The 15,657-nt window shown below is 45.3% G+C and overlaps 1 protein-coding gene across 1 annotated transcript; it reads right to left on the bottom strand.

Annotated features, from left to right (window-relative positions):
- Positions 1–2,306: 2,306 nt before the first annotated feature.
- On the bottom strand, positions 2,307–15,140 carry TYROBP (transmembrane immune signaling adaptor TYROBP). Its single transcript, XM_053398370.1, has 5 exons — positions 14,919–15,140; positions 7,440–7,460; positions 6,837–6,968; positions 3,529–3,566; positions 2,307–2,773 (listed from the first exon to the last, which is right to left on the bottom strand). The coding sequence occupies exons 1-5, from the start codon at positions 14,977–14,979 to the stop codon at positions 2,705–2,707; spliced, it is 321 nt and encodes a 106-aa protein (XP_053254345.1). The 5' UTR covers positions 14,980–15,140; the 3' UTR covers positions 2,307–2,704.
- Positions 15,141–15,657: the final 517 nt, after the last annotated feature.

Here is a 15,657-nt window from a genome sequence, read left to right as displayed (position 1 = left end):
TAGGTTCAGCCTTAGCCCAACTGCTGATTCCTCCAAATCGAAGAGCAGGATCCTCTCTGTAGGAAGGAATGAAAAACTGCTTTCCCCACCCCCTCCACAGCAACAAGGCAGCAGGAAGTTGTCTGTGGTCTCACACTGCTTGCTCCTCCCACTGAGAAAGATCAGATTAGAAGCAAACACGGCACGCAGTGAATGGTTACCCAACTTTTACTTTGCAGCCTGTCTCAAAAACAGGATAGTTAGCCCACACTAGATCTAACACACTAGATGATTTTGCATCTTACATTCTGATTTCTCAGCCTTGCCCTGTCACCCCTTTTCAACTCTGACGGCAACAATGTTGTAGATCAGGGCTTTGATTGCTTTTCTGCGCTTTCCCCCCACTGCTGAATGTCTGAAGTGTTTGGAATCTGAATGATCATAACTTAGCAGATCTAGACCAGGGGTAGTCAAGCTTTTTATACCTACCACCCACTAATGCATCTTCCTTGATGTTAAAATTTCCTTACCGCCCACCAGTGCTAGATGGAAGGAGGATTCAGCTTGTGCCGTAGAACCCCCTACCACCCACCTAGAATCCTGAAATGCCCACTAGTGGGTGGTAGGGACCAGGATGACAACCCCTGATCTAGACTAAAACATTCAATTGGTTTCATAGCAGCTTTACCATCAAAGCATCCCCACATAGGAGTTAGGCAGCACCCACTGGTGAGGATGCTTAGAATTCTGTATCCATTCCCTTTAGAGAATCACAGAGTCATGAAGGACAGTTGGAGAGGTCCAGAGGGCTACATTTGTCCCCTGGGCCCCATTTTCCCCACCCCTCTTCTTAGGGACATCAAGCACAAAAGAACAGAAGCAATGTGTCATGTCCTATGAGTGTCTGGAAATAATTTCTCAATGGCCCTGGTGGATGGGGATTACTAACAGGAAAATCTAGAGCAGGACTGACAAAGAAATAAAGTGATCAAATAGGGGTGGCTCTCTTTAGTAAAAACAAACAAACAAACTCCTGCCCAACCCTTATTGGGTTATATATTTTCAGTCCCAGAGTGTCCTGCTGGACTTAAGGAGTCTCTTGCTTCTTTCACTATAAATCGGACAAAAGTATCAGTTTACAGCAGGGGTAGCCGGGATTCAGGGTTTTTGTGTGTGTGCTACAACACCCCAGGTCCATCAGTGGGAACCAGGAACAAAATAAAAATAAAAATAACTGGTGGTGGAGCCAGATGTACAATGGGGGTCTTAGGACTGGGGAACATGCTGTTAGACTATTTATTTTTGGTACTACAACTCTCATCATTCCTGGCCATTGGCCATGCTGGCCGAGGCTGATGGGAGCTGGAGTCCATCACCAGCCTAAGAGAGCTACAGGTTCCCTATCCCTGTCTTATGGCTATTGAGAAGATATGAATTGTGACATATTTGTAGAACAACAACACAAAAGCATGTTTGATTTGTTTAATTATTTATTGGAATAATTACACTGCATTTATTACAATATATATTTGGCGTATTTGATACAGACACCCCCCATTTGCACTGGGGTTACCTTGTGGGCCCCCACACTCATAAGCAAAATCATGTAAATTGGGGAGCGCCCTCTAAAATGCTTCCAAATGTCCATTTCCCCCTGCTCTCCACCTCTTTCTCCATGACGCTCTGGGGCTGGCTGAAGAATGCAGAGGAAAGCAGCAGCTGCTGCAGTGCTACCTCAAACATCAGCTGCTAGGTGGTTTGCAAATTATTTTTTATAAGTCCTCATGAAAATACATCAGCATCATAGTGCACATTTCTCTGAATAGATTTTTTTGGTATGCAATTTTGCCTAAGATGCCCACTTTTGCAAAGCTAATATCATGCATGCTTGTGCGTCATTTTCACAAATATATGCATTTACATGGACGGCTTCCTCATATATATGGATTTTTGGCTGGAGAACTGCATTGCCAAATTTGGGGAAGTGCAAATTTCAAAGGAGGGCTTTGCTTCCATTCATGCATTGTTTCTGAAATTAGGTAAGTTGGCCTTTAAATGTCAGCCGAAATGGATTTCTCCTCTAGTCTTATGCATGACACAGCATTACCTGGTTTGCTGTGGCATTTGGCTACCAGCCAGAGTTTCTATGCTTGAAGAAGGGGGTCCTGGTTGAAGAAGGTGGGCTCACATGTCCCAACCCCCCACCACCAAGAGCTCTGCATTGTGTCTCAGCTCGTGGCAGTTCCGACCATGTTGCAATTGATGCATGTGGGTGGGTGGGTGGGGGACGGGACAGAACACGCTCCACAAAAATAGAGCAGACGATCTCTGTGGAGGAAGTTCTATATTGAGAAGCAAATGAAAGTTCACAGTTAGAAAGCTTTCCTTAAAGTACAACTTCTGAGTAGGCCTGCTGAAGAGGAGAAACTGAACAGCAATCTTGTACAGTGGTACCTCAGGTTAAGTACTTAATTCGTTCCGGAGGCCTGTACTTAACCTGAAACTGTTCTTAACCTGAAGCACCACTTTAGCCAATGGGGCCTCCCGCTGCTGCCGCGCCGCCAGAGCACGATTTCTGTTCTCATCCTGAAGCAAAGTTCTTAACCTGAAGCACTATTTCTGGGTTAGCGGAGTCTTTAACCTGAAGCGTATGTAACCTGAAGAGTATGTAACCTGAGGTACCACTGTACGTAGAAGCTCAAAAGAGCAGCACAGAGAAGGAAGACTATTTGTAGGTTCCAGGGCCGGGATTTTTGAGGTCACTGTAAATATCCACTCCACGGACTTGGAGCTCCTGTAAGGTAAAAAAGAAGCAGAGTGTCAAGGCATATCTTCATTATTTGGCTGGCTGAATAGTCATTTCTTCTCCTTTGTCAGAAGTGCAACAGCCGGGACAGGGGCGTCTCTTATAGGGGGTGGAAGGGGCTTCAGCCCTCTGTCTGAATGAATCTTCTTTTTGATACTTTGCTACTAAGAATGGAGAGTAAGGGGACTTGACTTTACAGTGTGCAGGAGACTTGGCCACCGTCTGCACATCCTATGGGATACATACATACATACAAATTAGTACATGGAAATTTTATACCTGACTGTGACTTCCCTTCTGAACATGCATTTCCTCATTTTTTGGGCAACGAATTGGAGGCAACCCTGACCACTATGCGCATATGCATGCTCCATTTTGATTTTCTGCCCTGGCACTATAATTTATTAATTAAATAAATTTCATAAAGTCTATATACTGCTGGATGACAAAAAACAAAACAAAACAAAAACCTCAAAATGGTTTACAAAAAATAGTAAAATTATCAATAAAAATGTTTTTTTAAAAAGCTATTGAAAATGGGAAAAAAATTAAAAACAGCAATAAACTAAAAACAGATTAACACGCACACCAGCATTCAACCTATCAGGGTATAATGCCTTGGTTTGCCTTCCCACTGTGCCAATGATTCAGGGCTCATCGTCATGGCAACCGCTTGGCTCATCACAACAAGCCTGCTTAGTAGGCCTCAGGGTCGAAGTAAGGAATTACATGGTCACACTCACCTCATATGGGGATTCATGTGGAGGGTTCTTTAGGTCTCCTAAGAAGAAGAAAAATAAGTGTTTTCATGTGGGAGAGAAATAGTTCTGTTTCTTATTCCATCTGTGTAGATCAGGTGCTGCTAACCCGTCACCCTCTGTATGTTTTGGGTGAAATAGCTGGAGGATGACAGGCTGACAAAGATGCTATTTTTCAAGCATAAACGAGACTCTGGTATTTGAGAGTTATATCAACATTTGTCAGCTACGTGTCTGAGGGCTTATCCACACTTCTTCTTGTTCTGCTGCTTCCCGCTGCCCCCGGGAACACCACTCTTTAGCGCTCAATCAGAGCAAACTCCAATTGGGTATTCTGCATAATGCTGTTTGTTCTGATTTAAAGCTAAAGAGTAGGTTTTCCCTGGGAAAGGAGCTGGGCTTTCTAGCCGTGGGACAAGCAGAAGTGTGAATGAGCCCTTAGTGTGAGCCATTCCTCTCAGATATTTGCCCAGCACACCCCTTAAGGCAAAAGGAGATACAGTATTGAAAGATTCACTGGAAGGGCCATTTTTTAAAAAAAGTTGCTATGGGGGATCACCTCAACTTTCATCAGATATGCAAGGAGGAAGGTCCTCCCCACCATGCTCCTGAGGTAAATAACCTCTTCCCTCTCATGAATGTTAGGCACCTTATAATGAAAACCCCTAGTTCACCCAGTGGGGGGATTTTCGTTGAGACTGTGGTGAGAGAGGAAGCATAACCCCAGCGGCTGCTTCCTTCTGCTCCTCCACCTTCCATGAAGGGAAGAAGGGGTGAGGCAGGCTCTCGCTGGTGGCAGCACTAGGAGGAGGCAGAGAAGAAGCCATGTGACCACAGTGTCCGGCTCCTCCCAACTTCCTGACGTTAGGTGCACAACGTCGGGATGTTGCACATGTGTGACGTCACACATGCAATAGTGCCCCCCATCACCCTCACAAGCCAGTGCCTCTGAGCTAGCATGACAATATCCTGGCTAAAACTTGCTTCAGGGTCCTACAAATGGCTGGCCAAGAATAACTAGGATGGCTCTGAAGTTTCTAACCCTCCCCTGCCAGAGTCTTGTTCCTCAAAGGTAAATAGAGAGGCAAAAAAGGCTGAGCAGGTGGGAGCTGAGGTTACTTTGTCCTCCCTGCTCAAGGGAGGAAGGATGTAATGCTGGTTAAAGTTTGTGGTTAAAAGGGTTCAGTTAAAACCTCCGGCTGCAAGCTAAGAAGGCCAAATTAGAAGCTAGGCAGAGTTCTGCAAGTCTTTTCTCCTTGGCCTTAAAAAAAGAAACCAAGTGGGACCTGCAGCAAAAGATTGCTGTACACTCTTACATGTCACAGCCAGCTAAGCCCTTCTCCAGGACACTCCATTCCATCCTCCCTTTTCCATTTCCCCCCTTTTCAATTAACATGCAACATCCTGTGGCTACTGAGCATACTCAGTCTGCATTAGTCTGTTTCCTCCTCCATTGCAATTTATTGTCTGCTTGTTTACTTGCTTGTGTTTGCAAACCTCTGGTTCTCACAAACTCGCTGTGGTTCTGTTTTGACTCCAGCCACAGAGGTGCTCTTGGGGAGCACGACTCTAGCAGTCACTTCAAGCACAGAGTTTCTGGGGCGCCGGAGCAGCTCTGCCACTATTACTCCAATGGAAGACGAGAGGCAGGGAAGGGCATTGGATTTTGGCATTACATGGAACACCACTGAAATATGAGACACCAAGTTCTGCCACTCACCACGTCCATTTCCTATTAAAGGGAGTTATGGGAAATAAGCTCAGGAGCTGCAAACAGTGGCGCAGTTGGGAGGGATTGATTAGTCCTTTCTTAGCCTGCCATTTGCCTGCTTAGAAAAAGATAATCGTCTGCCCAAGCTGCTTTCCCACATCCCCTCTTGTAGAGAGAAAATAGTTTCTTTGCATCTATTTATTTCTGTGTTTCTAGCAGAGATACACGCAAATTAACGCAAAGGAGAAGTTGGGGAGACAATTTCACTCCACAATCTTTTTTGCAGGTAAGGAGGAGAAATCATTCAACAGTTTCTTGGGAGTGGGTTCATGATTAGCAGCGACATTTGCACAATTCCTTCCTTCCTTCCTTCCTTCCTTCCTTCCTTCCTTCCTTCCTTCCTTCCTTCCTTCCTTCCACAAATGACATCAGCAGTAGTAATTATGCTGGCAGCCAGCTTTGCATCCTCCCCAACACATCCTTCCCAATGCCCAAGACCTAATATCACTCCATGGCATTGTGGAGGACATGAGAATGGTGACCACCACCAAAAAACAGTGGAATAATTGGGGAAAATTCTGCAAAGTGGCCTCCTTTTTCTGAGGGGTAGGGTGAGAAGAAGAAGAATCTCAGAGATTTTCTCAACCCTCGCCCCCCAGTATTTCTGCTCAGCTCTAGTTTCTAGTCTTGTACCCATATCCGATCAAGATATACTGAACTTGTATGACTAGGTGGCTGGGACTCTGATTTTGGCATAAGCTGTACAGATTTTCCATATATAGGTTCTGCACCCAAGTTATGCTAAACTGCAGAGTAGACGGGCAGGGTCAGCAGGAACAATCCCCCACTCCCCGTGAGCATTCAGTGGACACCCATATAGCAGGTTTATAGGCTTCTTGCCTTGTTCACATCTATGCATGTAGTGTTAACCCCTGCCATTTTTTCAGAAGGGGAATGATCAACCAACCTCAGGGAACAATAATTGTTAAGTGCAATTCTTTAATTGACATGGAAATGGAAAATGCCTGTATGTGTATTGCTAAGGGTTTTAACAACAGAAAATTCTATTTGAGTATGCTAAAACAAAGTTTTGAGTTTCTAGATGGGCTAACTGTTTATGTTCTCTGCTCTTTCACATGGGTGTTTAACCTTAGATCATGTGATTAAGCTATTTGGTTGCAAATTGCCATTTTGAAGGGAGTTGCCTTTGGTCTTGTGTTCCCAGGCACAGTGGGAAAAAGATGTGAAAATGTGTCTCTCTGGAAGATAATACAGCTCCAGGCTAACAGAGACTGTAAGGAGAGAGATACCTTTGATTCCAGGTTGGTTTAGAGTTATATTCTATTTCTAAGAAGATGCTGAGCCTATGCTTGGACAAGTATATTTCTTAGGGAACTATCTGGATGCATTATTGATTATTATTTTTTAACCTGTTTTGAATAAGTCCTGGTTAGTAAAGCTTTGAATAATACTAATGGGTCTGGACAATTTTTATTTGAAAATGAGTCATTTTTTATGCATCCATTTGCTTCAAGCTGCACAATATTAATATCTGCAATAAGAATGGCTTTTCTCTCCTTACCAGCTGATTGGCGTTGATATATGCAAGCAGCCACATAGTATACAGCCAATGCAATGAGCAAAGTCAGTAGCAGATCTCCCAGCACCACGCCGGCAATGGTGCCTGGGTTGAGCTGGTAGCAGCTGCCACAGTCTGGGGAGAAACAGCAGTGCAATCATGAGATAGACAGAACAGCAGCCACTAGGGTTTAAAAACCCCCACAAACCTCTCGACTGGGAACATTGTGAAAGACAGGATTTAATATTATGAGAAAAAATATTAAAATTCTGGAGGGTCGCAGCTTCCCTGTCCCCACCATTGGGCAACTGTCAGCACCTGTGGGACACAACCACCTGACAAGGCTGGGTGTCTTGATAGTGAGAGACTGAAAGTAGAAACTGAAGTGTTCCAAAAGGGGCTGTGAGTGGTGCAAGAATCTGGAGGAACCACAGTCAAGGAATTGAAACCTCAAAGAACAGGTGCCCCCTTGATATATCACTGTTAGGAACTGAACAGCCTAAATAAAAGTTTCTTCATCACAGGCTCCCATATTCTGCTTGCATCATTTATTTAAAACATTAGCAACAGTAAATAATACAAAAGAGGGTGTGAAAAGGTTCTTACCTCTCTGGGCTTGGACAGCTCCTACGAAAAGAAAAGGAAGAAAAGAGAGAGGTTTGAGAAAAGAGTGGTTTGACATGTTTCCCCAGGGCATCCCCACCATCATCCCATCTGCAGTCCCATCTGCACTGTATATTTAAAGCCAGTATCATGCCACTTCATAAACAGTCATGGCTTCCCCCAAAGAATCCTGGGAAATCTAGTTTGTTAAGGCTGCTGAGAATTGTTAGGTGACCCCACAAAATTTTTATTAGAGATGCATCAGTTAAACTGTTTGGAAGCTTTTTTCTTCAAAAACTACAAGCATGAGTTGCAAATACATAAATAAAAATAAGAAGAGAGAGAGAGAGAGAGAGAGAGAGAGAGAGAGAGAGAGAGAGAGAGAGAGAGAGAGAGAGGAAAAGCTGGAATTAGGCAAAATTATACTATTACTGAAAAATGGTTTAGATTACAGGGGCTAATAAAAACCACTATATATACATTCAGTACTTTTTGTGATGGTGTTCACCTGCCCTGAGCAGCAGAAAAGTTTGTTCTGGTGCCTGTGATGTGAGTACTGGCGCTACATTTTTGACCAAGGGAGGGGAAGCATTGGATACATCTTACATGTGCTGCCTTGCCCCTGCAATTGAGGGGGGTCCTGGGCCATGCAACATCAGAATAATGACTGCTTTGCTCATGATCAGTTTCTGTACTCAGAGCTGCACCCACAGAATTACTGACAGGCAAAGCAACACTCCACCTCCAGGTAACTAATCTAGGAAGCTGGAATCAAACGGAAGCAGAGATGTGAACTAGACCGCAATGCTGAGGCTTCTCTGAAATTGGTAAGGGCTCCAAAGCATATCAAAGAACAATCAGATGCTCGACTGGCTGGCAATGAAAAAGGGTCCAGAATAAAAAATCCACCTCATGGTAGTAAAATCAACACCCATCTCTAAGCCTCCTGCAGTCAGCTGGTGCTGTTGAATCCATCTGGTGGAAACTGAGGGTGAAAACTGCATGTTATGCATAGTTCCACAATTCTTTTTTGGGATGTGCTCTTATTTTTTTTACCCAATGCAGCTGCTGATGTTGCCATTTGAAGTAGAAAACCAGCATGCATGGGAGGGGTTCCTTAATTCTCTCACCTAACATAATTTTTCTACCAAAAATGGCCCCTCCAAAGTGTTTTCGTCTTCTTTGGAGAACTTTCCCCAGGGGCAGGAAAAACAGGGTGGAAATAATTGCATAAGAGGAAAGGGTTCAGAAGCCCCGCTCCCTGCCCTGTTCTGGCCTTCCTCTTCTAACTGCAGCTTCATCAACTTCCTTGAGTTAAAAAAAGAAAAAGGTCTCCAAAAGTAATCACCAAACTATCTGGAGACGAGACAGGGAACTTTGAATTGGCTCCGATTCAGCCAAGTATAAAGAGATCAGTCTTCTAAGCTGTTCCAGTTTTCTTCTTTCTTTCTTTGGATCCCTATGGATCATAAATGTACAAATAACAGGAAAAGCCATGATCTCAGTTACCTTACTAAGAGTCCTGTGCGTCTTTCTCCCCATGAGTTTGTGCAAGTATGAGTGTGCATGTGCATGTGTGAATGCATATTAATGTGCCTGTAGATCAGCATTGGGGGGGGCATGTACGTGTGTGTGTGTGTGTGTGTGTGTGTTAATATGTGTGAGTGTGTGATTGGGTCTAGCCACATCTGCTGGAATAACCATGTGCCTTAATGTATCTGTGGATGAACATGTCCCTTCCATCTCTTCAAGTCTGTCTATAAACAGGATAACTATCTGAAGTTACGTTTCACCCTTGCTAGTCCCGCCTGATCTATTCTCGCTGGTAGCACTTTCCAAGGTCTCAGGCGGATCTCCTCTTTAGCCTTTCAAGATTCTTTGGATAGGCTGCAGACTTAAAACCTGATGGATTCACTTGGTACATGCCCATGTTGAAACTGCCTGTACAACTCTCCTCTGAACAGCAGCCCCAACAGTAAAACAAGTCAATTCCTAATCCAGGGGGTGGGGAACCTGGATATTGCTGGACTCCCATTCCCATCACCCCCAGTCAACACGGTCGACTATCAGGGGTGATGGGAGCTGCAGTCCAGAAACATCTCAATGTTCCCAGATTCCCCACCCCTTACTTAATTCATAGGACCAGTGTTGCAACTAGGCAGTTGTAGACTTTTAACTTAACAGTCAAGCACATTACCTTACTTACTTGGAAATGTGATAAGATAGCCCTGCTGCTTTCCCCCTTCCAACTCATTCTGTAGAGTGGGACCCTAGACATCCTGCCCTAAGATCACTGACCTATAGATTAGGTCAGGTTCCTGATTTTGAGCCCCACAGCAGTCAGCATCCCTGAATCACAAGTATCGTTGTGTGTCCTATAGGTGGGATCATCTGTGTATGAGAGTTCACATATCATAGGGGAGGGGGAACTTTCTCAACCTGAGGGCCACATTTCCTTCTCGGCAACCTTCCAGGAGCCGCATGCCCTGAGTGGGCAGGGCCAGAGGGGAAAAATGGGTGGAGCAAGCAACATTAATTTTACTTTTATACAGTATGCTCATTTCTACATGGATGAACACATGTCTCTCTACCCTTCATCTAGATTTGCCAGGGGCATTGTCAAAGTTGAAAGACACATTCCATCCAGGCAAAAACAACCATGGAGGGCACATTGTGGCATGCTGACTGGCATGCTGACCATTTAACAGCAGCAGCAGCAACAACAACATCAGAATCTCTTCTCCCACTGTCTGGTAACTTGTAAACAGAGGGGGAGCAGGGAGGAGAATGGCGTAGTGAGCAGCATGGGGCATTGGTGCGGGGATGCCCAGCATGGATGCAGCACTAATCCACATGGATTATGCATGTTTTTATGCATCTCTAAGAAAGTTTAGGTCCCTGTCATCACTTTTCTTACATATTGCCTAGGGAGCCCTTGCAGAGTGGGGCACCAATGTTTTATGTATTGATTTATGCAATGCTGAGGGTGTCTAGGGAGTAAGGCTGCAATTCTAGGTGATGGGATGAGGAACCCGTAGCCCTCCAGAAGTTATTGGACTCCAGCTCTCATCAGCTCCGGTCTTTAGTCATCCCGGTGGAGGCTGATGGGAGTCGTAGTCCAACATCTGGAGGGCTACAGGTTCACCACTTGGTCTAAAGCTCCCCCACTCCCCGGTAAGATTATCAAATTCAGAGTGAAAAATCATCTAGCTGAACAACAGATGAGAATGGTGAGAGTGAATGCTAGAACATGTAGCTCTGTAGTCGAACTGATTGATGGTGCACTGAGGACAGACAAAAGGAAGCCTTCTTCAGGGGACACTTATTGGATTGAGGCACTGGAGCTGGGAGAGTGGGTTTTAAGCCTTTTTTCCACGCCATTCCCCTGATCTAATTTGCTCTGCCACACAGAGGAAGCTGCTTTATAGTGAGCCTGATAAGTTGGCTTATCTAGTTTAGAATTTTCTGTTACACAGATGGGCAATGGAGCAGCAAGGTTTCAGATGGAGGTCTTTCCTAGCCCCACCTGGTGATGCCAGTGATTGAACTTGGGACCTTCTGAAAGCAAAGCAGGTGTCCTATTAGCTGAGTGACATACCTTCCCCAAGGAAGCTGAAAATATTGCTACAGCAGCAGAAGAAAGACAGGCATAGTATAAGAACTTGTCTTTTTCTTTTTTCTTTGGTTCCCCAGTAGATCTAATAGCAGCTTGGGTGATAAACAAGCTCTCCTTCACAACAAATGCACTGATCGTGCACGCTACCAGAAAGTGGTTTTAAAGTGGTTGGAGGGGAAACCAGTTTGGGGGATCTGCTCACAGATCTCACAAGGCATGTTTGCTTTGGCCCTGAATGGCTTGTCACTTTCAGGAGATGGGCCCTTCAGAAGAGAGATAATGCCACAAGATCAGCCTGGGCTCATGACAACGGTGACACTTAAAAACAAAACCATTATCTTCAGGAAGAACTATCTGACAGGAAGAGTTGTTTGACGGTGGAACACACTCACAAGAGAAGTGGTGGACTCCCCTCCCTTGGAGGTTTCTAAGCAGAGGGTGGATGGACACCTGTCATGTATGAGATTCCTGCATTGCAAAGGTTTGGACTAGATGACTCTCAGGACGCCTTCCAGCTCTAGAATTCTGTGTTTCTGTCTAAGTCTGTCGACTATCAGATGCTGCAGAGAAACACAGATCTGCTTCAGATCATTCCAGAGACATCTGGCTGGTCACTGTTGGAGACAGAATACTGGGTATCATGGAATGATGCAGCACAATCCAACCTATGTTTACTTTAAAGTCTGCTTCACCGCATTCAGTGGGGCTTACTCACTGGACCCATAGCTCACCCGCCTTAGACTGATCCAGCAAGGCAAGAGGCTTGTTCACACATTACACTGAATACAACTACAAGCTGGTCCGACACATATACAAGCGTTTGGGTGAAATCATTTACACTTGTTGACTTGTACCACTCAAATCTTCTGTGCACAAGTGTACAGGCTCTGCATTCACTGAACATTACATGTAAAAAACTGTACACCTCTGGTATGGGGTAGAGTGGTACGCTAATTGTATTTGGGTTGACTTTAGATTTGGGCAGACTGGGTTGATGCAACCCCAGATTGCCCTGAGTTGGATAGGGTCAACCCTGAGCAATCGGGGGCTTTGTAAATGTGAGGACATTCTGGGAGCAGTGAGAGCAAGGAGAAAGAGAGGCGCAGGAAGCCTGTGTTTATCTCCTCCTTCCATAGCTCCCCGCTGCATGTGGGTGGAAGGGGGGGGTGAAGAAGAAGAGGCATAGCTTTGTCTCCCTCCTTCCTGACCACATGGCTGTGCAAGGCCCTCAATAGATTTTCTTCTGAGATCCACTCAGTCCCTGATCATCCTGGGTCAGATCAGGGCCATTCCAAAGCACCGGATCAGGCCCCAGATTTGATCTGGTGTGTGTGTGAGAGAGCAGCCCTGTTGAAGGCACCTAATATCTTATGTAGGATTCGTGCCATCCTCTGGCATTGATGACCACAACACCCAGCTGGCACTGATGGAATGCTTCTATCAAAGTCAGGGAAAGATCATTTCTAGAGTTCCTTCCTCTCTCACAAGATGGAAAGGGATAGAAAGAGAGATAGAAGACAAAGGCTGCAGTCCTAACCTGCCCACTCCCACCCCAGTGTGGGGTTAGGGTAGAGTACAGGTGCTTCTCCACTCAAACTATAGTGAGACACAGGTCACACAATTAGCCCAGGTAATTGAGTGTACCTGTATCTCCCAAGGCTACCTCTGATCAGTGGGTGGTCTTGCCTAATCACCGATTAATCAGGACAACTAAATGAATGTTGCTGTGGCATTTTTTCTTCTTCCTGGGGTTTTGGGCTAGTGGGTTAATGGGGGAAAACAAACAAGATATATGTCCCATGGTGAGTTTTTTGTATTGGAACTGAAGGTGTGGGGAGGTCTGGCTGGTTTAGAAACTGTCATACTGATGTAAGCATTTTAAAATTTTAAGTGTGCAAGCATGTGTGCGCACACACACACGTCAGTTCTCCTTTCTCTGTATTACCGGAAATGGGTGTTCAAGAGTTACACACACCAGCTAATGACTCATATACACCATGCTTGCTGGACCTGACTTGGTCTGCTTCTAACAAACAGATGTCATATCTTTATTTTCTAATAGTACCCGAGTACAGAAGAGCAGTTTTATTGCCTGGTTTTACCCACCAATATCCTAGACAGGACAAGGATAGATGGTGTCTTTGCCCCCATTTGGAGTTTGAAACAGCGTCTCATGTATTTTGCTACTGTAGATGTTACCAAGGAGATAGAGAACATGTAATTTATTCCCTTATGACGCAGTTTCCTAATCAATCCTTAGGGACCCTTTTTTCCATGAGTCTCCAAGGAGGTCTAATAAATCCATAAGAGGTGGATTTAGGGGAGCGCAACCAGTTTGCCTGCACTGGGAGCCGAGAGGGTGTTGCAGGACCAACAATGGAATGTGAGAGGTTGGGGAGGGCACCAGCTCAAACCGGGCGCTGCTGAAATGTTAAAGCTGCAACCACCACACCAGCTGAAGGAGAACTATGCTTAAGCAAAACCTTCCTGCAAGAACAGGATGTTTGAAAGCCTCAGCCGTGTTGAAAGCAAGAGGTAGTGGACACAGATGGACTAATTTTCCCACCCCAGGTGAATGAAGGGGGAAACAGGAACTCTCACAGAAGAACATAACCACCACTGCCCCCCAGATATTATCTGACTACAACTCCCACCATCCCAACCATATTGCCTGGGGCTGATGGGTGTTGGGAGTCCAAAAATACCTGGAGATTGCCATGATGGCTGCCCCTGGGTTAGAGGCTGGCTGCTCAGCTTCCTGCACTGCCAGCCCCCAAACATTCTCCAATCTACATCACCGAGACTCAGGCTGCATACACGAAATATATACGCGCATTGGAATCACACCTTTTCCCTCAAAGAATTCTGGGCACTGCAGTTTGCCTTACAGAATTACAAATCCCAGCAACCCTTAACAAACTACAGTTCCCAGAATTCTTTGAGGGGGAAAATGTGCTTTGAATGTGATTTAAAGGGATAGTGTGTATGTCGCCTCAGACCTGGAGATGCAATGTATTTATGGTTGGGCTCCTGCCCTGTTCACCCTCTTCCCACAACCACTTTTCTCTCTGCTAAGGGAGAAGATAAGCTGAGCCGCTGACACCCTGGGGAGTCCCTGTTTGAACATAGTAATAAGGCATGCAATTAAGCTGATGTTTTAAAATGGCAGTTTTTAAACTGAACATAGGAACATAGGAAACCGTCATCTACAGAATCATCTAGCTCAGTTTTGTTGATGGTGACTCGCAGCTTCAGGCAAGCTTACTTCCCAGCCCAGCCTTCAGATGCTGAGGATTGAAACTGGGGTATTCCAAATACAAAGCAAATGCTAAATTGTTGAGCTAGGATCCTTCCCCAAGATAAAATGAGAATGAGTACGAAGCTGATTGAGCAACACGGGGAGGTAGAAAAAGAGAAAGAACAGCTGAAACAATCACACAGTCATATTGTTCACGTATGTGTCAGTTGCCCCTAAATTTGGGGGAAGAAAATATCCTAGTGAGATTATGGGTATGGGGAAGCTGCCAGACACTGAGAGACAAGTGATGGTCCGATAGAACTACCTGTGAGTTTGTGCGGGGTGTGTGTGGAAGAGGGGAAGATTCAAGTTTGCTTGTTGTGTTACTCTGGGACGGACACAACAACCATTGGGCAAAGGTTGGAGACATACTTTAAGGCAATTTGTCCCAAACTCTGACAAGAAAAACTATGTAGCCCAAGACAATGCAGAGATGTCGCATTTGTCGAGAGTTGGTTGGTTGGTTAAGGGCTGATCGTAGCCAAGGAAGAAGAGTCACAGTAGGCAGAGGAGGAATCAGGAAGTTCAGAGGAGGCTGAAGAGATGGGAAGTATTTGATCCAACTCACCCAGCTGTGCCCAAGCCAAGCCCAGAAGAACATGGAGGACAGGGAATCCTGGACGGCCCATGGCGAAACCTCCTAAATCGGGGATCAATCTGATGCTGACGTCTCCCTGGCTGAGGATGATCCGATTCCGGGTTCCCAAGGGTGTGGAAGCCAAACCCCCAGAGACAGCAGTGGTTGTCTCTGGCTGAAGAGCAAGGAAGGAGAACTTGAAATTGCTTCAAGCAGGAAACCTCAGAAAAGGGGAAGGGAGATGTCAGAGGGGCGGGAGTCAGATTGTGGGCCGTGATCTACAATCTAGTCCACAATCAGAATGGAGAGAAAAGAGACCAAAGGATGAGATGTCATCACTGCTCACCCACCTCACCAATTCCATCAACTTAAATGGACTTGAAGATGCCTTGGAAACGTCAACAAGTCCAAAAAACATCAGCCAGATTCCTGGCTGGGCTTCTCTGTAGAACTCGTGTAACTCCTGTTTTAAAGCAGCTACACTGGTTGCCAGTTTGTTTCCAGGCCCAATTCAAAGTGTTCGTATTAGTGTTTGAAGTTCTAAAGCAACCCAGGCCCCAAATATATGAAATACTGTTTCTTCACTTTCTGGTGTTACGATCAGCAGAGGAGTCTTCTTCATAGTTCGGCTGAGGGACTCACCTGCTGCTGAGGGCCTGAAGGGCCTTGCCTACCTCCTTCCATCTGGGCAGAGAGGGCTCTGTTTTTGTTTTTTAAATTGCTTTTTTTT

The sequence above is a fragment of the Podarcis raffonei genome, chromosome 8 (assembly GCF_027172205.1).
Source record: "Podarcis raffonei isolate rPodRaf1 chromosome 8, rPodRaf1.pri, whole genome shotgun sequence".
NCBI classification, from domain to species: domain Eukaryota; kingdom Metazoa; phylum Chordata; class Lepidosauria; order Squamata; family Lacertidae; genus Podarcis; species Podarcis raffonei.
Note: the sequence above shows the minus strand (reverse complement) of the source record. Positions and strands in the feature narration are given on the sequence as shown.